The sequence below is a fragment of the Vombatus ursinus genome, unplaced genomic scaffold (assembly GCF_900497805.2).
Source record: "Vombatus ursinus unplaced genomic scaffold, bare-nosed wombat genome assembly UNPS02014778.1, whole genome shotgun sequence".
NCBI lineage: Eukaryota > Metazoa > Chordata > Mammalia > Diprotodontia > Vombatidae > Vombatus > Vombatus ursinus.
This window is the reverse complement of record NW_020954556.1, coordinates 2,829,395-2,851,491: the sequence shown is the minus strand read 5'-3', so window position 1 is coordinate 2,851,491 and position 22,097 is coordinate 2,829,395. Positions and strand designations below refer to the sequence as shown.

The window sequence follows — 22,097 nt, the reverse complement described above, 5'->3', positions numbered from 1 at the left end:
ATTATGTGACCTTAAGATTGGATTGATTATTATTCCATTGATTTCATTATTCAGTCGTTTTCAGTCATGTCCAACTCTTCATGCCCGTTTTGGGGTTTTCTTTGGCAAAGATACTGAAGTTGCAAACAGGGTTAAATAACTTTCCCAGGGTCACCCAACTAGTAACTGTCAGAGAATGGTTTTAAACTCAGGTCTTCCTGACTCCAGACCCATTGCTCTATCCACTATTCGACCTCACTGCCCATTCCATTGATAAAGGTATCTATATCAGACGCCTTGGGCATGGGAGATTTCTGGTGAGTTGCTTACTATTTACTGGTTACCTGATCTGAAAAGGTGGATTGTTTCAAGGAACCTGTTGCACCTGGGGTCACTCGCAGACAGGATTCTCCTGCCAGACTTGTCACTTGCACAAAGGGAAACTGCTTTTTCTGCAAAGCAGGGAATTGAAGGGGTCTTGCAGCCCTATCATGCAGAAGCTGAAAGAATGCTTAGTATGTAGCACACACACAACCAAGCACAGAAAGCCCTTTAGAAGCAGCTGTATTGGAGCCCGGCCACTTGCCTGGATTCTGCTTGACAAGCACTAAAGTACAGGGACCTCTTTGTGAAGGATGCAGCTCTCATCCCCTTTGGGAGTGATTAACCTTGCATTCTGCAAGTCTGACATCATCCCCTCCTGAATGGCAGCTTTGCTGTGGAGGGTACCACTGCACCATCTGAGAGGAAGACTGAGGACAAGGGAGGGGCAGGCCTATTAAACTAAGCTGAAGAAGCCCGAGGTGCTCACTCAGAGGGAATGCAAAGAAAAATAAGCAGCAGATTGCCAAGAGAGGGTTCAACAAGATTTCTATTGGTCCCTAAGTAACACTGGGTTATGCAACTATTCTTAGTTCTTTATCTCTTTTGGGTCTCAGTTTTTGATCTGTAAAATAAGGGGGCCTGTATTGGATGACCTGTAATGAATCTTCAGCTCTAAAACTATGATATTATTATGCTAGCAGCCCTGTGAGTTAGATATGGCATGTTTTATTACCTCCATTTTACAGTTGAGAAAATTGAGACTCAGAGGGATGAAGTGACTTGTTTCAGGTCACATGGGTCCATTTAGTGGCAGAGATGGTTCTAGAACCCAACTTTCTTGATTCCTTTAAGAATTGATTGTATTACAGGAAAAAATGAAAGCCATTTTAGTGTGATATAAGCCAGTCCCACGAGGTACCAACCGATACCAGCGGATTCCCTTTGTTCAAGAGTTAGAGATCATCATTTTACCTGGTTCCTACACTGACAAACATCTCTTGCTTATTTTTAGGGAGTAACTTTTAGGGTGATTTCCACCTCATACTTAACGGATGCTCAGTACTGTTGAACTGAACCGAATTTGGTCCCATAATAGATTAACCTAGTCTGGGCTGTGTGGAGGGTAGGATGAGGAAGAAAAGTAGAGAATTATCAGATAATCATATTAAAAATTATAGAAATGAATAAAACAATCTAATGAAGCATTTCCAATTGGCAAGGTTACTAATTTTTACAAAGTGAATTAAACCAATTTTGAAGATAACATAATGCAATCAGACCTCATTAATTTGGACCTGAGATGATCATTCTAATTAAGGCTGAGTGAAGATTTACCTGGGAAAAAAAGACTGGCTTGACTAAGTAGGAGAGCACAATGTGCTTGGCACAGTGTCATTGCCATCTGCCTTTGTGAGGAACCCCAGGCCCCCCACCACAATAGGCTCCCACATCCATTTCTAGTCTTCTTTCATACTTGTCCTCTTCACAAACAGGTAGATTCCAGCTAGATTGGAAATGCCATCCTTTGGCTCTCTGCATTCGCACTAATCTGGTATATCCTGCCTCCTCATCCCTACCTTTCAGAATGCTTTTCTTCCTTCAAGTTACGATGCAGGTGCCATCTCTTCTGTCCTGTTTTGCCAAGTTTCTCGTGTTCCCTCTCTTCTCAATTTCCCTCATCCTGTACTCATTTGGGTAGACATCTTAACTCTCCAATAGAATATAAGCTCCATAAAGCAGTGGATAGAGTTCTGGGCCTGGAGTCAGGTTAATCTGAGTTCAAATCCAGCCTCAGGCATTTACTAGCTGTGTGACCCTGGGCGAGTCACTTAGACTCAATTTGCCTTAATTTCTTCAAATGTAAAATGGAAATAATAACTATCTACTTTGCAGGGTTGTTGTGAGGATCAAAATGAGATAATATTTGTAAAAAGTGCTTAGCATGGTGCCTGCCACATAGTAGGTGCTTTATAAATACTTATTCCTTTCCCCCATCCCTGTCGTGTATTTGTTTCTGCATCCCCAGGGCTCCACACAACATCTTGCTTACACTAGGGCTTAATAAATCTTTGTTGGGCTGAATTGAAGAGTATCATCACATTTGTTTATTAAGTGACTGGGCTTTCCTGTTACTGATTCCCTCTTTTCCTTCTACTACACTATGATGGAGCCATTATCTCACTGATTTCAGTCATCATTGTTATTTGTCCTTTGTTTTCAAAGAGGACCAATAAATATCACAGGTGATGGCTCGACTTGCACGTGATTTATGAGTGTGGCAGAGTGGCTCAGTCATCAGCCTCCCTCTCTTTTCCTGAGTTCAGTGGCAGGACAACAGTCAGGACCAGTGGCAATGGTGCAGGGTGCCATGGGTGACCTTGGCTTCTCTGATGTCTGGCCAAGCTCTAAGAGTTCCACAGTGCCTGCTTCAGCCGCCTTCATGACCATTGGAACAAGCTATTCTCATCCAACCATTCCACTGGGGGAAGTCTTCACATGCTGGGGGGAGACATCCCCTCCTAACTCACTGATGGATTTGAGGCCTGTTGGTCAGTTACCCCCAACCTGGTTTAGCCAGTGTACCAAGACAGTTTACCAGGGTATGGCTGCTGCGCGTGCTACGGCTTCCTGGAGTCACAAGGTTCCTTGATTTCAATACTGCCTCTGGTGATACAAATTGCAGCCCACCCAGACCTACTTGTTCTGTGGCACTGTTGGCCTCATCTTCTCAGAAATCTTCCACGGGGAGTCCACCCAATGTGATAGGGGACATCTTTGACATCTTTTGAATCTGGGTAGATAGCAATGGACCCCGTGGGCCATGGATAGCTTGAGCTACCCTTTTTGTTGATATTTTAAGAAAATATCATGTTAACCAGGTAGCCTTTGTTTTCTTTTCCAGGTGACAGGAATGTATGAGAGCTGGGTGCCCAAACTTGTGGGGGCTCTCTTCAAGAGGGAACCAGACTCCAATGTCATTGTAGTCGATTGGCTGATGAGAGCCCAGCAGCATTATCCAGTATCTGCTGGCTACACAAAGCTGGTGGGACAAGATGTCGCTAAATTTATCAACTGGCTGGCGGTAAGCATATATGAAAGAGTATAACATGGCGTACAGTTCTCTTGGTTATGGGTGCCAGAGCCGATCACTGGTCAGTGTTCCTTCTTCTTCACTTGTACATATACCCCTCAAGAGCAATTTAAATCTCTCTAAAAGTTCAAGTTTTCTGTCATCTTTCAGCCTTGTGAAACTATCTGATAAAAATGTAGTTCTGTCCTGCTCTGCCCTGCCCTGCCCAGTGTGCAGATTTGTTGAGACCAAGTAGGTGGAATAGGCAACCCGCCTACACAGAGTCATTTCAGGGACATAGAGAAGAACCTCCTATTGACCTCAACCCACACCCTATTCATTGACTTGATGCCTAAAATTCCATAGATAAAATTCAAATTCCCCTTGGGAAGGCAAGAGGGCCATTTTGTTTTCCTTCACAAATTTAACCTAAGGCTGGTCTTTGGCAGCCTTTCTGTCCTAAGCACCTTGGGATCAACAACATGTCAACATTCTGGAAAGGCCCAGGGTAGGACCAAACCAGTCAGGGTGGACAACTGGAGTCAGGAGAGGCCACAGAACATGAAGGAGAGTGAAAGGTTGAGAGTCAGGAGACTTGGGTGCTTGGGTTCCAGCCCTGCAACTAACTAGCTATGTGCCTTGGGCCAGGCATTTTCCCTCCATAGGCCTCAGTTTCTTCCCCTGTAAAAATTAAAGGTTGGACCATTGTTGGAAATGACAAGTAATTGGTCTAAACAAGAGAAGTGAAGAGGGAAAGGGCTTTAGGAGGAAGCCAGTTAAAGAGAAAAAAAAAAGGAAAGTTCAAAGCAGATATCAGCCAATGCTTCCTCAAATTTAGACAGCTCAGGGGGAAAGAATTAAACCCTACCTAACAAGAGCAGTTTTTAATCTCTTTCATCTGTGATATATAAAATTAAAAAGAATAGAACTCATTTGGAGTAATTCTCATTTTTTTTCCTCACTGCCATGTCTGTTCATGTCATGTTTCCTTTGGCTTTGAGATTTTATCAAGAGCTCTGGGAATTCATACTTTTTCCTTCTTCTTTGTCTAAAGGAGCAGTTCAACTACCCACTGGACAACGTTCATCTCTTAGGATACAGTCTTGGTGCCCATGCTGCTGGCATTGCAGGAAGTCTGACAAATAAGAAGGTTAACAGAATTACTGGTAAGGAGACACCCCTCTTTGATTGAGCCCCAAGTACAGGGATGGGAATCATTCTTTAGGAGAGTCAGAGCAATGTGGAGGCCAGGATCAGGTATTTTGGGGAGTGAAATGGGGAGGGCATGTTAAGGGTTGGGCAGAAACACTATTATAGCAGTGCTGTTTTAGATTGATGGACACGAGACATGGGTTGCCTTGCCTTGATTATCTTCTGTTGTGTATGGCCTTGACATGAAGCCAGGGAGTAAAAACTAACCAAAACATCAAAGGAGGAATGAAAACAAAAGTTTTTTAGTTGGGAGAGAGGGAGAAGATTGGAAGACGCAGCATTTGAATTGGGTTTTAAATTATGGGTAGGGCTTTGTTGTCCTGCTATAGGGACAAATGATAGATAAATTCTATTTTTAAATAGACATTGAGTCTATATTATTCAATTCAGAAAATATTTATTAAGTACTTAAAATGAACAGTTCACTTGAGTGAAACAACATGTGCACAGAAAAGTAAGTATTAGCAACTTCAAGGATTAAGAAAATATTTGAAAAGAAGGTAGGACCTAAGTGGAAGCTTGAAGGAAACTACCATTTCTGGAAGATAGAGGTGAGTAGGGGAGTGTGTTCCAGGCATGGGAGGTGGGGAGTGTGGAGAGGAAGGAACCATTTGTGGAAAAGCACAGAACTGGAAGACATACTGTCAAATTTGGGGCATGAGTAGTGGCAGAGGAGAAGCTAGAAGGGAATAAGTATTTAGCACCTCCTATGTGCTAGCACTGGACTAAGCAGTTTTCACAAATATTATCTCATTTGATCTTCACAACAACCTTATGAGGAAGGTATGGTTAATATCCCCATTTTATAGTTGAGGAAACTGAGGCAAACAGAAGTTAAGTGATTTGCCCAGAGTTACACAGTTGGTAGATCTCTGAGGCTAGATCTGAACTTAGGTCTTCCTGATTCTAGGCCCAGTGCTGTCTCCACTGTGCAACCAGCTGCCTCTAGATGAGAAAATTGAGGCCCAGAGAGGTTCATTGACTTTCCTGAGGTCCCACTGACAGCCAGGATTCCAGCCCAGGTCCTTTGACTGTACAACTAGTGCCCTCTACACTGCTGCCATTTAAATTTTAATTCTCAGATTCACCGTCGACTTTAATTGCAAAATAAAGCAATCTTAAGGAAAAAAAAAAACAGATTTGAGTAGTTGGTGACTCTTGGTTTTATCTCATTTAGGCTTAGATCCTGCTGGTCCTAATTTTGAATATGCTGAAGCTACCAGTCGCCTTTCTCCAGATGATGCCTATTTTGTAGATGTATTGCACACCTTCACTCGAGGATCGCCTGGCCGAAGTATCGGAATCCAGAAGCCAGTGGGGCACGTTGACATTTATCCTAATGGAGGCTTCTTTCAACCAGGATGTAATCTTTTTGATGCTATTAACCAAATTGCAACAAAAGGCCTGGGAGGTAAATGTCCACCAGAAGCAGATTAAGCCTATCTTTTATTTTTATTTTTATTTTTATTTCTTACCTTGGTGATGACAGTATCCTCCATATCTCCCAGAGAATGAGTTCCTTTGTTTATCCAGGGCCAGCCCAGATGAGATCAGATAGCTTTTTGAAGAATGCTTGCTTCTTCCAGTTTCTTGTACCCTCTACCAACCCTTATACTTAATGTGGCCACATGAGGGTCTTAACTAGATTCTGCACGGTGTGGAATCATAGAATATTAAACTAACAGGGATCACAGTGGCGAAGGAGGAAATAGAATTCTGGTTTTCCACCCCACTTTATTAAGTCCAATAGTCATTCATTGGCAGAGTTTATAATAATCTCCTTTCTTTGGATTCCTACCTCATGGACTCTCTCAACCTGCAACAATTACTGATTATATGCCCTCAGACAAGTCACTTAACTGATATGAATCTCACTTTACTCACCTGTAAAATGAAATTAATAACATCTACAATCACCTCCTTGAGTGCTATTGCTATGGGGAAAGGCTGTTGTTGTCTCTGGAGTGCTCAAGAGCAGTGGTGTCAAACTCTATGTAGAAACATGTCCTTGCTAGCTGCATGTTGAGTTAGAAAATCACAGATTAACATTACCTATATTGTATTGTATTTTTAAAATTTATTTTGTTAAATGTCTCCCAGTTACTCTTCAGTCTGGTTCTGCCACACTTAGGAGTTTTGGCATAAGAAGGAGGCAGAGTTTGATACCTCTGCATGGAGTTATATAACTGCACCATGCTCTGTTAAGCCTTGTGGGAACAGACATGAAGGATCTATGGTGTCTATGGTATAGGGAACTCCCAGTATGGGAACGCTCTACCAGCACAGATTACAGTCTAACTACTATTGAGTAGATTAGGCCTATTGGTCATTGCTCAATTGCACAGGTTGGTCTAGATGGCCTTTGAGGGCCCCTTAGCCTCTAAAATTCAGATTCTGAGTTGATGGTGGTACAGAGGATTGTCAAATCAACTGACACCCAGGGAGATTAAGTAACTTGCCCAAGGTCACACAGGTAATAAACAGCAAAGCCAGGGTTCAAACCCACATTCATTGATTCCAACTCCAGACTTCTTTCTGTTGCTGTACCTCAATCCTTACCCAACTAGAGGATGGCCTTACCCAGGGGCACACAGCTTGAAAGTTTCAGAAGCAAGATTTGAATCTAGGTCTTTCTGATGCCAAACTCACTACTCTAACCACTACCACACACTGTTTCTATTGCTAGCAATGTACTGAACAAAAAAAAAAAAATGGTGGGATCCTCCCTATGAAAGAATGGTAAATTCTGTAAAACTTACTTCTATCCTTGGATGAATGTTACTCTTCTTTCCTAAATTGAAATCTTGGGTTGGGCACTGAAAGTTGATGGATGTAGTCATGTAATCATGGGAGGGACCTTGAGGTCATCTTACACAGCACCACACATAAACAAATCTAGACATGTAAATGGATCACATGATATGTAGACTTTCTAGAGAGATTTTCTTTTCAAAGAGTATTTTTTTCCTTCATGATTTTCTTTTCTTTTCAAGATATGGATCAGCTGGTGAAATGCTCTCATGAAAGATCCATTCATCTCTTCATTGACTCCCTACTGAATGAAGAAAACCCAAGTAAGGCCTACCGCTGCAGTTCAAAGGAAGCCTTTGATAAGGGGCTGTGCCTGAGCTGTCGGAAGAACCGTTGCAACAATATGGGCTATGAGATCAATAAAGTGAGAGCCAAGAGAAGCAGCAAAATGTACCTGAAAACCCGTTCTGAGATGCCCTACAAAGGTAGGTTAGGACCTTCCTGAGAAATGATAGCATCAAGTCATCATCATCTCTTGCCCTCTTACTGAATTGTCCTTTACGTATATCAAACCCCATCAATAGGACATATGCCCTCTATCATCCTTCCATTAGGGTATAACATGAATTCTTGCTGAAATTTTAGCATTGACCCTTCTTTAGTGGAAACACAAAGCCAGCTTGCTGTCCTTCATGTGTCATTCCTTCCTATACTTGATAACCATTATTAAGTATATTCTCTCTCTCTCTCTGTCTCTCTGTCTCTCTGTCTCTCTGTCTCTTTCTCCCTTCCTCCCCTTCTCATTAGTACAATACCCTACATACAACTCATGTGGAATTCAACAAATATTTATTGTATGTTAGTGTACTCCCTTAAATAAACCCATTTTGAAACCCTTTTCCTTATAGGGGAATTTCCTCTCAAAAATTGGCCCCCATGCCTTCAAGGATCAAAGATTCAAAGCTAGAAGGGACCTGAGGAGTCATCTGATTCAGCCCACTAATTTTACAAATAAGAAAACTGAGACTAGAGAGGATAAATAACTGGCCCAAGGTCACACAGGTAGTAAATGTCCAAGCCAGTATTCGAACTCAGGTCATCTGACTCCAGATCCAACACTCTTTACCTATACCATGGTTGCCTCTTCATATTTTCCTTACCACATCACTGATAATCCAGACAGATGTGAATTCCATGTACATGCTGATAATTCTTTCCTATTTCATTATCAGTACTATGTTTGGTCTTATTCCAAGTTGTTGATTTGTGGGCTCCTCAAGAGGATTGAACTGGTAATTCTCTGTTTTCTTCCCATGCAGTCTTCCACTATCAGGTGAAGTTACATTTTCTTGGGACTGAAAGTTTGACTCAAACCAATCAGGTGTTGCTGCTCTCTCTGTATGGCACCATAGCAGAGAGTGAGGAAATCTCTGTCCCCCTGTAAGTAGCAACCTTTTTTAAAAATTTAAACTTGTTTCATATACGAATAAAGAATCCCCGAGAGCTCACTTGTGTAACTACAGGCCTGAGAAACAAAAATGTATTAGTAAACCAAGACATCCCAATTTCTGGTTCAAGAAACTAGAAGTCTTTGTCTCTGCTCTGTGTTGAGTTTGCTTATGTGGAACTCTTTTCCCCAATAGCTAGGAACTATTTTCTCTTTGTTACTTTACATATATTTCTTACCTTTATACAATAATATAGTTGATGTTTATCATTTTAAAGTATATAAAATGTTTTGCATATATTATCACATCTGAGACACAGCAATCTTGTAAGTTATTATTTTAGGTACTATTATCTCTGTTTTGCTGATGAATAAACTAAGGCTTATGCAATTGAAGTATAAAAATCTACATAAATATAAAATCTTAAAATATGCTGCCTGGCATACACCAAATGTAGTGGGTGTTCCCCATGAGTTTAGTAGGTCAGATGTCCCTATCTTTGAAGATGGATCCGAGAGCATGTGTTAACCCAACGTGTGCTGCACTTTTACTCAGGCCTGAAATGTCCACCAACCAGACTTACTCCTTCTTGATTTACACGGAGATAGACCTTGGAGAGCTACTCATGGTGAAACTGCAGTGGAAAAGCGATTCTTTCTTCAGCTGGTCTGACTGGTGGAGCAGCACTGGCTTTGGCATCCAGAAAATCAGAGTCAAAGCAGGAGAAACTCAGAAAAAGTAACTAACTTTAATCTTTTCGGACTTCATTTCAGACTCCCGTTAACTTTATTATGAAGAGAAAGGTGTTTAAGGGTTATCTACTCCATCATTTGCATTCATTCTAGGCAGATAGGCAGTCGATCCTGAAGGTGACCTGGAATAGTGACTTTATGGTCAAGAGACCTGCTTTTGAATCCTGGCTTTGTTATCCACTAGTCATGTGACCATGACTGGGCAAGTCACCTGAACTTTCTGGGCCTCCATTCTTCAACTATAGAATGAGGGTGTTGGGTGAGATGCCTAAGAATTCTTCTGGCTTGTGCTGTATGATCTTAGAGCCCAGGTATTCAGCATTTCTATAAATGGATCCGTTTTCATTAGAAATCCTTCTTAGAATAATTCCTTCATAAACATGCTGGGAAAGGGGTTGTATTTCCTGATTCCATACTTGAGTTTGGTACAGTAAGTCAATAGGAGAGTTGGACTCAGAAATCCCAAAGCCCTGATTCCCTGCTTGGTGCTCCTACTTTTTCTGGCACGTGATTCCTCGTAGACACTGCATGGAAAGATGGAGTCCAGTGACTTTCCCCTATATCTGGAATGGCTAGGGTAGGAAGCTAAATTTTTTACAATATTTCATCTAATTAGCAAACATTTTTCCATAAAGCTTTTGGAAGCTTTAGAGTAGCATAATTATCTCTGACAATTTCACTTTCAAATGAACTTGTGGTAGGATTTAAATGTTTTGGTTTTAAAAAAAAAAAAATTCACACCTGTGGTTTCATTAGAGGAGAGAACTTCTGGTGAGGAAATTCCCTCTACCAATATGAATCAGTACCCATTCTGCAGCTTGTAGTCTTCAAGAATTATATGGCTTACTGAGTGATTAAGTCAGACAACAAGCATTTATTAAATGCCTACTATATGTCAGGAATTGAGACACTTGAGATATAAAGAAAGGCAAAAAAAAAGTTTCTGATGTCAAGGAGCTCACAATTTAATGGAAGATCATGCAAATAACTATACAAAAAATATACATACAGGATCATTTGGAGATAATCAACAGAGGGAAGGCACTAGAATTAAGAGGGATGAGGAAAGGCTTCTTGTACATGGTAGAGTTTTAGCTGGGACTTGAAGGAAGCCAGGGAAGCCAGAAGGTAGTGAGCAGGAAGAAAACAATTAAAGGTCACTTGCTCAAGCTTATACAGCCAGAATGTGTCCAAGGTAGGACTTAAACTCAACTCTCAACCAAGATAACAAGAGGCCCCCCGCTCATGCTACGTGAAGATCAGTAGAAGCAATGTTTAGCCTAGAGAAGAATTGGCTGTATTTGGGTATTTGAAGGACTGTCACACAGGCGAGGAAACAGACTTGTTCTTCTTGTCCTGAGAGCAATGAATTAAAAGTAGTTGGTAGAAATTGCAAAGAAGCAAATGTTATATGTCAAGGGGGAAGAAACCCTTAATAACAATTACATTTTAAAATGGAATGGCCCACTTCAGGAGGTAGGAGGTGCCCCCCCACCCCTTTGTTGGAAGTCTTTAAACAAAGACCAGATGATTACTCATCAAATTTTTTTTTTGTTAGGCAATTGGGATTAAGTGACTTGCCTAGGGTCACACAGCTAGTAAGTGTCAAGTGTTTGGTCTGAGGCCGGATTTGAACTCAGGTCCTCCTGAATTCAGGGCCAGTGCTCTATCCACTGTGCCACCTAGCTGCTCCCTCATCAAATATTTCTGTTTAGCCATAGACTAAAGGCCTAGAATCCTCCATGCTGGCATTTAGTACTTCTACAATCTGCTTCATTTGTTGAGATAACCAAACTCAAATGAGAAAAAAACAAAAAAGGTCTATTGCCCAGATGATTGCTGATTATTGTGATGGTTGTAGAAACTGACTTGATTGGTTTTGGTTGATTTCCTTGCATGGAATTGATGAGGGTCCCATGGGTAGCATGTCCTCACCTCCTTTTTCTTTCATAGGGTCGTCTTCTGTTCTAGAGAAAAAATCTCCCATTTGAAGAAAGGAAAGGAATCTGTAGTATTTGTGAAATGCTATGACAAATCACTGAACAAAAAGGCTATCTGGTAAGTTCCAGAAAATATATTGCTGAGAATTTCCTTACATTTTGTAATCTATGAGGAGTTTTGTCTAACAGTACCCATTTCCCTGACCAAACTTCCCTCAGGAATTCTCTTTATTCGACCTCTCAAGGCCACCATAGCTTTTCAGTGATGGCAGTGATTTTGTTAATTTGTCCATGTTCCAAAATATTCTTACTAGTATTTAGTATTTCCTTCTCTACTGGACTGTATTTCACCCAATTCTTTTCTCGTTCTACTTTCCTTCTCTAGGACCATTTTCATAGATGTCTTTAAGAAAAAAATACTAATGTCTTTTACTCTACCAAATCCAAGGTGCTTTAGGAATACCCTTGGGTGGGGAGCAAGGCCCAGCTAATTTCCTTGTGAATGTGAATGGCTGATATTCAAATAGCATGTTAAAGAGGACCACAGCACCACATCTCACCAGCAACATCAAACTTGATGCTCTTGCCTCAAGTCACAGTGAAAGAAACAGGAATAGCCACCAAATCTCTTCTCCTAAACATCCAAAGATGGTGGAAGTGGTAGTACAGTGGTACCATAGAGAGTTCTTTGTTTTCTCTTTTTACTCCATTCCAAATTAAATTTTGGTTCTCCTTTATTTATCTTGAAGTACAATCTACATAAGAGTCATCAACAGAGTCTTTCCAGAAAGGACTTTCCATTTTAGGTACAGATAAATACATGACCTTCCTCAACAATGCTATTGAATTCCTGGCATAGACTATTTTCTTTTTTTCCTATCATTTTCTTAAGTCTAGACAATCAACAACAACAACAAAAAGAAATCAAGCCCTAATTTGTAGAGTTTTCCAATTTCTGATATGCAAATGCTCACACTGAAAATTTAACAATCAGCTTTCACAAGCCAGTATGAGTTGGCCCTAGCACACTTTTGGCACAGGTATGAAGGGGAGAGAGTATAGAGAATGTAACATAAACCAATAGCCTAACAAACAATGGGAAGTACCAGCCCCTCCTTAAAATTATCATTTTTCATCTGCTTTCCTTCTCCTTCTCTATTTATACAGAGAAAGAGAGTTGCATGCTGGTTAAAATAAGTTGCTGTAGCTGTCCCATATGCAGATAGGCATATCTGTCTTTGAATGGGTGGATCACATGGGTCAAAGAGCCTTTCAAAAACCACTATATCAATATGGATTGATAGTAATGCCAGTGACCTTGTTGAATTAGACAGATAAATTACATTCTTTTCAAAGTGGGAATGTGCCACTAGTATTACATCACTGATTGATTTATTCATTCACTCAACAAATATAATGAGTTCATTGTCTTGTTGATTCTGCTTATCATAGCCAGAGGTAACTTGATGTTTGCTTTTAAACAGCCTTAGATAGTTCTTCAAACTTGTCATCGGCCACATGGTCATTTGTAGAAAGATGCATTTTTCTGTAGGTTTCCACAAATGAGCCATGCTACACACATTTACATTTTTCTCTCAAGAATTACATATGACTATAAGAGTAGACATCTGTAGATGCTTGAAGAAAAAACAAGTAGGGGTGAATAAATGTTAGTTGAAAAGGCTATATTGTGTATCAGAAAGAACCATTGGGCTTTGGAGTCAGAGGAACAGAGGCTTCATCATAGAATCATAGATACAGAGTTATAAGGGGACTTTACAGAGCATCTAGTCTAAAATCCCCTCATCTTACAGATGAGAAAACTGAGACTAAGAGAATTTGCATGACTTTTTTTAGGACATATAGATGATAACTCAAAGAGCTGGGATTTGAACCTTGGTTGTCTGGCTCCCGAGCCAGCATGCTTTCTCTTGTATCTATCTGCTTTAGACTATTACCCATATAACTTTGGGCAGGTCCCTTAACTTCCTAAAATTAGTTTCCTTTTCTGTAAAAATGAATAGGCCAAATGAAGTTTTCTTTAATAATCTAAATCCAAGAGTAGAACAGATGCTATTTTCTAGTTATTTCCAGAGTATCAAGAATTGCTATGCTGAGCCCCAAGCATTATAGGCACTCTGGAGAGTTTGATGTTAGTAAAAATCCTATCTTATTTCTAGACCACTGAGGTTTAGATACATTAAAGACACCTCCACTGATGCATCTGAAGGTGAACTAGAAAGTAATTGAATCAAAATACCCCTCCCCGCAAAAAGCCTACATAAAATTACTTTGCATTTTAAGTTTCTAGTTTTCCACAACAACAGACCCACCTCACCACCAAGACTCACCACAAGTCTTATCTTCCAGTTTAGACAGAGAATTAGGCACTAACCATCGGTCCATGCATAAAGATGAGAAGTGCTTCCTAAATTTTTGCGTAAGTTAACAAGATGCCATTCTCTAAGAAGAGGTCTTTGATAGTAGGAACTTAACTGAAGGGCTGCAAGCCCTTTTTCTTTCCTGTGCTCTGGACTCATCACTCATTCATTGTACCCTTCTCCCCTCAGTTCATTTATTAAGGACCTGCTATGCGCAAGGTATTTTGCTAGGCATGGATTGGAATGGATAACACCACAGCTTGCTTTGAAGGAAGCCAGGGACCCTAAGAAGCAGTGGGGAGGAAGGAGAAGATTCTAGACATGGGGGACCATCTTTGCAAAAGTATGGAGGGGGAAATGTAATGATGTATAGACAGTAAATAGCAGATCAGTTTGACGGGCACAGAACATGTGTGAAAGGGAAATAGTATGAATAAGCCTTGAAAGGTAAATGGGAGCCATCTCCCATATAGCCTTTGAGCTGCACATTGTTTTATCCCAAGACAGAAAGTTGCAAAGCATTAACTTTTGCATCTCTTTTTGGACTTGTGATTTCTCCTGGGCTAGGGAGCTCTCAGTGAGGTGCTCTTACTAACAATACAGACTAACACTTGCTCTCAGATACTTGCCTGGGGGCATGTAGTAGTTAAATGACTTGCCATGGGTCACACAGCCAGTGTGTCAGAGGCAGGATCTGAACTCAGGTTTCTATGACTCCAATGCAATATCATTCTATCTACCACACCACACTATCTTTCTTGTCTAGCACGTATCAGGCACTTAAATATTTACAGAATGGAATAGCAAACAGGTCACTACTTGGGTAACCTTAAACTCCCTTTCTCTGGGCTTCAATTTTTGTCATCGGTAAAATGAGAGAATTAGACTAGATCATCTCTAATGCTGGTTCCAATTGTAAATTTATGGTTCTACTACTGAATATGACTGTAAGATCCCCCTTCTTTTGTTTTACAGAAACTGTACTAGCCTAAAGGAAGAAGAACTGTACTTATTCTGCAAGGAATGAAGCAAATGAAGAAAGCCGGATTTTAAACTAAGTCCTAATGCTTTGGGTGTTTGGAAGTGGATTCATCCAAGTATTTATGATGTCAGCTGTATTATTATCATTAGCTCTTTTTCCTTGTTAGTTATTAGAAGAGACAGTCTCAGAACATCCAAAAAACATCCACCCCCAAACAAAAACCAAAAACAGTATGTTTAATTTGAGGAATACGGTGGCCAAATAGCACTTGATCTTAGCTGAAAAAAGAGCCCATATTGTGAAAGACATGAAATCTGGACCACTGAGATAAAATATGAATTATGCCCTACGGTACTAGTCTGTTGTAAATTTTCCTTATATGACATATTTTGCTGTTTTCCAACATGAACACGGAGTAGAACCAAGGGTTTCCTGTGGTTTGCTCACAGCCGATTCAGACCCATCTGTTTGCCTGACTAAAAGTCCCCCTGCCCCCACCTTATTTGAAAGACTCTTGAAGGGACATGACTCATGAGACAACCAGGACTAAGTGAACATAGAGAGAGAATGACTAAGAATGTTAATTAAGAGAATACTGTACCTTTGAAAACTTCTCACATATCCATCTTCAGCCTGCACTCAAAGGACATCTCAAAAAGTCTGATTAGTTTATTTTTTATTGGGCTACTTGGTTTATCTTGAACAAAATATATACAAAATATATATGTGTGCATATATATGCATATATATGTATCTCCATGGATATATATTTGTCCAAATTTTATATTTTAGCATTAGACCATAAAGTGAGTCATTTTTGAAAATAACCAGTGAAGCCTCTGATGTCACCCAGAGCTTGAGTGTAGAAGGAAGATGGCAAGATTATTATGTTACCACCTTTTTTTTTTTTTTACAAAAGTGAAATTATTTAGAATATGATGGTTTTGTCCATTCTGATGCTGATTAGAGAGCATTAGATGAGAGCTATTTTCCAAAAATGCATTGGGTCAAGCACATCTCAATCAGCATTTTGGAAATAAATAAGAGCCTTAATAAAGATGAATCACTCTTTGTTCCTTGGTTCCAATGATGGAACCCAAATTGTCTTTGTGGTCTGTACTCACACAAATCTCTGAAAAGTCATTTTCCCTAAATTGTTCATTTCTAATTACAAGTAAAACTATTAAAAAGTGCTTTTTTTTTTTTTAAAGAAAATGCTCTGTATGAGAAAATGATGCTTCTGTATCACCATAGCCACCTACGAATGTCACCAAAGGTTTTTAAAATCATCAGCACAGAGTTAATAAACAATTATATATAAACTAGATCTCCTTTTTTTTCCCTAAAAAAGCTTTTGTGTACGATAAGAGAGAAAAGTCAAAAGTACAAATGGCTGCTGGGGGATTCATCCTATGAACCTTTCCCCTACACCTAGATAGATCTCCCCATAGGAGTTTATGTTTACCACTCTTATGATATGGCAGGTTAAAAAGAAGCTGATTCACTGAATGTCTTAGAATGGAGACGCTTTGAAAGTTGTAGAGTCTTAGGTCTCCATTTACCATCAGGCCTCAGTGATGTAGGTTAAGGCTGAAGTGGTTAAGAGTTGGTTTGGTTGGGATGAGTTCTCCACAAATAAGAGAGTGGGGTGGTTTGCTGCTGGCATTTGCCTTTACCACTAACCGACTAATTGGAGCAAAGCCTACTTTTTAGCAAAGACAAATAAATTTAATTTAGAACCTTTAGTCAACTGGTCTGCAGCACTTGGAACTCCAGCTTCTAAGGATGTCTATACATGCAAAATATGATTTGGCTGTAAATGTTATTTATTAGCTGTAAATATATGAGTGTGTGTGCGAGTGTGCATGTGTGTGTATGTAAAAGTAGTTTGTATATATTGATGAAAATATCAAGGCTATCTGCATTTATAAACACAAGGTGCTAACTTTGTAAATACTTTTTAATAGTGACATTGTCTCACTGAAGCAAATTTAGCCTTAAGAAATAATGCCGTAGACTGAGCTTTTCATTAAAGAGAACTTCTTAACTCTGTGAAAAAGTAAAACCTGCTTTTAATAAAAATGGACAAAATTCTACCATGGTGCAAGTCATTATTTTTCTTAATGTCATTCTACCTAGTGGGGGATTCATTGATTTGTAGAGCTGATTCCACTCATCCACATTTACCTAGTACCTTCTCTGTGTTCAGATATATCATGAAACTTAGCTTCCAAAAACCTGCCACAGTAATACACAATGCCTTCTCCAATATATGCTCCTCAAAACTACTGAGAAAAACCTTTAAGTTATCATGAAACCTAAGCCCAGCCTTTCCTTTATTTATAGAAAAGATTTTAAAAATTGGTATAATGTTCCTCTGAAATAAAAGGAATACAACCTCAGAAAGAGGTTTCTGGCACATTGACCTTCATGAGTATAAAGTGACAGCCCACTCAATTCAGCAAAAATCTAGTAAGCACCTACTATGTGCAAGGCAGAGGCAGCCAGATGGCTCAGTGGATAGAGTGCTGGGCCTGGAGTCAAGAAGACCTGTGTTCAAATCCAGACTCAGACACTAGCTGTGTGACCCTGGGCAAGTCACTTAATCTCATTTGCCTTGGAGATAACTAGGTGGCTCAGTAGATAGAGGCCAGGCCTGGAGTTAAGATCTGAGTTCAAATCTAGCTTCAGAAATTTATTAGCTATGTGACCCTGGGCAAGTCACTTAACCTCTGTTTGCCTTAATCCACTGGAGAAGGAAATGACAAACCACTCTAGTATCTTTGTCAAGAAAACCTCATGAACAGTGAGGTTCATAGGGTCATGAAGAGTCAGACATAACAACTGAACGACAAGAATGTGTAAGGCACTATATGTAAGTTTCTGGGAAACAGATAAAAACTATTAAGTTTCAGTCCTTGAGAAGCTCATATTCTACTGATGGATACAACATATGCACAATTAAATAAATAACAAGTAATTTCAATGGGGAGAAAGTATTAACAATTGGGGAAACCAGTTATGGGAGATAGTGCTTTGAAAGAGCCTAGGAATTCTTGAAGTTAGACGTGGGCAGCGTTTGCATCCCAAACGCGAGAGACCACCTGTATGTATAAAGGCAGGGAGGTAGCAAATCCATCCAACCAGACAGTGAGTGCATGCTGAGAACTCATATGAGACAGGACTAGGAAGGTCTAGAGGCAGGAACCATATCGTAGATAGCTTCTAGGCAACTGAAAGACTGTAAATTGCAGAGAAGATGCTGATTTACACTGAAAGAGTTTTATCATCCAGGAATTCCCTGTGTCAGTCAACTTACAGGTCCAGTCCCTATCCCTAGCTTTAAATTCCATGCTCAGGGTTGTGTCTTTTACTCCAGAGGTAATAGGGAGCCACTGAAAATTTCTGAGCAAGGAAGTGACATGGAGCTTTAGGCATATTAATCTGGTACCTTTGTGGGCAGAGAACAACTGAGAAGCTCCACAGTCCAGGCAGAAAAGGTGTTGACAAAGTGCCCTGGAGCAGAAGTCGTGGGAATGAAGAGAAGGAGCAGGTGTATGAGATGCAAGAGGTAAATATTGTGGAAGCAGAAGTGACAAGATTTGGTGGCTGATAACATGAGACAGTAGGGGGGATGCAGTGATGAAGATTCCAGAGGCAAGAATGACTGCAAAGGAAGAGAGCATTGTGTATAATGTGTCAATCACTCTCTGAAATACATTGTCTCTGCTTACCCAGATCCCTTCTCTCTGACCAATATCTTCCCTGTAATGCTGGTATTTCTATTGCCATGAAAACAACCAAATCTTTAAAACTAATTTTTAAAAAGCCAACCCAATGGGCCGTATTAACATCTGAAATGGTATTGAACACATAGCCCATGTGTCCAGTTGTATAGAAGTTAGTTGTTAAGGTATCCAGGAAATGTTCCTCTCACCCCCATCCAGAAAAGAGTTGTTTCGAAGGCCATGTTACAAAATTGGGCAGGAGTCTGCCTTTTCACAAATACAGAAAAAGAATTAAATCACAATCTCTTGCCTTCTTATGGAATCCTATTGGCCAAGGCTGTTCTTCTTAAATAAAGATGATATTACTTAACCAACATAATTAGGGCAGTTATTTTATTTGGGGGGGGCGGCACGGTGATGTAGTGGATAGAGTACTGGGCCTGAGTTCAGAATGGTACTAGCTGTGTGACCCTGGGCAAATCACTTTAACCCTGTTTGCCTCAGTTTCATCATCTGTAAAATGAGCTGGAGAAGGAAATGGCAAACCACTCCAGTATCTCTGCCAAGAAAACCCCAAATGGGATCACAAAGAGTTAAACATGAGTGAAAACAACTAAACAACAACAAATCTCATTGTTTTAATATTAATGTATAACCTAAATTCTTTCTGCTAAAAAATTAGCATTGACCTACCCTTAATGGAAACATAAAACATGTTTTTCCTCATGTGATAATCTTTCACACAGTGCCATGTGCTAAGAACACTTCTATCTCATCCTCTACCACACCCATCAATGTTAGGGATGAAGAAACCTGTTCAGAAGATCAGTCAGGAAGGTGACCCTAATTTTGGACCTCACACATACATACAAAAATAGAAATAGAGAAAAGAACACACATTAAAACAGGTTCTCACTATCTCTTATGGAAATTTGACCAGCATAATTTTATAATCACAAGGAGATCATAACTTCCTTAGTCAGAAAACACTTGATGTCTTTGTACAACAGAGACATAGCAGTGTGCAAAGGTGTCACTTCCCATGGGAAGTGTTTCCTGATCACTCTTGGCTGTTAGTACTCTCTCCTTAAAATTATCTTATTCCTAGCTATGGGTAAATCTTGTAGACTGTAAGATCCTTGAGGTCAGGGACTGTTTGTCAGTTTGGGTTCTTGTATCCCTATGCCATAGCACAATATCTCTCACATACTAAATCATAGGTGGAGAGCTGAAGGAGACTTTACAAGCCACCTAGTCTAGCTCTTCCATTTTATAGATGAGGAAACTGAGGCCCATAAAGGTTAAATGACAACCAAAGTTACCCAGGTAATAAGTGACAGATTTGGGATTTTAACACAGGTCCTCTGATTCTAAATCCAGGACCATGTTGCCTCCCTTATTTTCACTAACCTCTAATTGAAATCTAGCATTTCCTTTAATTAATAAAAAAGAAATTAGGGCAGCTAGGTGGCACAGTGGATAGATCTCCGGCCTTGGAGTCAGGAGGACCTGAGTGCAAATCTGGTCTCAGACACTTGACATTTACTAGCTGTGTGACCCTGAGCAAGTGACTTAACCCCAATTGCCTCACCAAAAAGCAAAAACAAAAAAAAAGAAAAGGAAAAAAGGAAAAGAAATTATTCTGAGAATGAGCTCATAGGCTTCACTAAATTGCGAAAGGTATGCATGCATATATATATATGTATATGTATATATGTGTATATATATATGTATATGTATATATGTGTATATATATATATATATGATAGAAAAAAGTTTTAAAAACCCTAATCTAATCTAAACTATTCATTTTATTGAAGAAGAAACTGAGGCCCAGAGAGACGAAGTGATCTTCCCAAGCAAACAAATTATTTGACAAAACTGGGACTAGAAGTAACAAGCTTTTAACTCCAAGTCAAGTTTTGATTCTACTACATCATTTTGCCACCTAGACAGACATATATGTGTGTACATATACATATATGTATATATATGTGCATGAGTATATATTCGTATATATAGGTATACATTTGTATATATAGGTATACACATACATCCCTACCCATATTAGGTAACAGTTTTAGAGCTGGAAGGAACCTCACAGAAGACCTGGTACAATCTTGTCGCTCAACAGATGAGGAAAGTGAGTCCCAATAAGTGAAAGAGACCTGTTCAAAGTTTCATAACTAGTTAGTGGCAGAACCGTGACCAGAACCCAGGTTTTCTGACTCCCAGCCCACCTCTGTGTACATCTGTGACACTATTAATGCTCTATTAAAAGGGAACATCTTTGCAATTTTTTTTCTTCCAAATACTTCTTTCTTCCCATTCACACACATTCCCTGAAAGTCATCTCTATGCCATGAACACACTCTTATAAACTAACACATTTTAGGACATAGCTTTCCCATAAACAACAAAGGATTTAAAGCTGAAAAGCATCATAGAAATGTTCTAATGAAAACCCTCATATTACAAGTTAGGAAATGGAATCCTAGGTTTTGTCCGAGATTAAATAGGCAGCAAAGGAATAAAACCCAAGCTTCTCATTCTAAATCCAGTTATTTTTCTTTTATATTGTCCTTTATCAGTTCTATCTTTCCAATTTCCTCTCCTTTCTGTTGACATAGGCTCCGCCTTGGCCTAAAATCTTATTTGGATCATATGCAAGTTTAATTTACAGAATCACCGAATTCAAGAATTGAAAGCTATCTCAGCATCCATCAATTCCAATCTATACATAAAAGGAATCCCCACTATAACATCCCTGAAAATTGGTTGTCCAGTCTCTGCTTGAGGACCTACAAGAAGGAGGAGTCATTGCTTCTTTTTTTTTAATTTTTTTTAATAGTTTTTTCTTTTTTTTTTTTTGTCCCCTTCCCCCCCTATTTTCCTGTAGGGTAAGACAGATTTCCACACCCAATTGAGTGTGTATGTTATTCCCTGCTTAAGTCAAATCCTATGAGAATAAGATTCACTCATTCCCTCTCACCTTCCCCCATTTCCCCTCCACTGTAAGAGCCTTTTCTTTTCTGTTTTTTTTTTGTGGGATAATTTACCCCATTCTACCTCTCCCTTTCTCCTTCTCCTAGTATATTCCTCTCTCACCCCTTAATTTTATTCTCCAGATATGACCCCTTCATTTTCAACTCACCCTATGCCCTCTATCTATCTAGCTATATCTATATATACACACATATTTTTCCCCTCCAACTACCCTAATACTGACAAAGGTCTCATGAGTTACAAATATCATCTTTCCATGCAGGAATGTAAACAGTTCAACCTTAATAAGTCTCTTATGTTTTTCTCTTTCCTATTTACCTCTTCATGTTCCACTCGAGTCTTGTATTTGAAAATCAAATTTTCTATTCAACTCTGGTCTTTTCATCAACAATGCTTGAAAGTCCTCTATTTCACTGAATGACCATTTTTTCCCCTGCAGGATTATACTCAGTTTTGCTGGGTAGCTGATTCTTGGCTGTAATCCTATCTCCTTTGCTCTCCGGAATATTATATTCCATGCCCTG

General features: G+C 39.6%; 1 protein-coding gene across 1 annotated transcript in view; it reads left to right on the top strand.

Annotated features, from left to right (window-relative positions):
• The window catches only part of LPL (lipoprotein lipase), a 30,966-nt gene extending 14,031 nt beyond the window's left edge, over positions 1 to 16,935 (top strand). The window contains exons 3-10 of the mRNA XM_027865535.1: positions 3,206 to 3,385; positions 4,428 to 4,539; positions 5,763 to 5,996; positions 7,579 to 7,821; positions 8,656 to 8,776; positions 9,340 to 9,522; positions 11,490 to 11,594; positions 14,833 to 16,935. Coding sequence (XP_027721336.1) covers positions 3,206 to 3,385; positions 4,428 to 4,539; positions 5,763 to 5,996; positions 7,579 to 7,821; positions 8,656 to 8,776; positions 9,340 to 9,522; positions 11,490 to 11,594; position 14,833 — 1,179 coding nt within the window. The 3' untranslated portion in view covers positions 14,834 to 16,935. The remainder of the gene's footprint in view (positions 1 to 3,205; positions 3,386 to 4,427; positions 4,540 to 5,762; positions 5,997 to 7,578; positions 7,822 to 8,655; positions 8,777 to 9,339; positions 9,523 to 11,489; positions 11,595 to 14,832) is intronic.
• Positions 16,936 to 22,097: the final 5,162 nt, after the last annotated feature.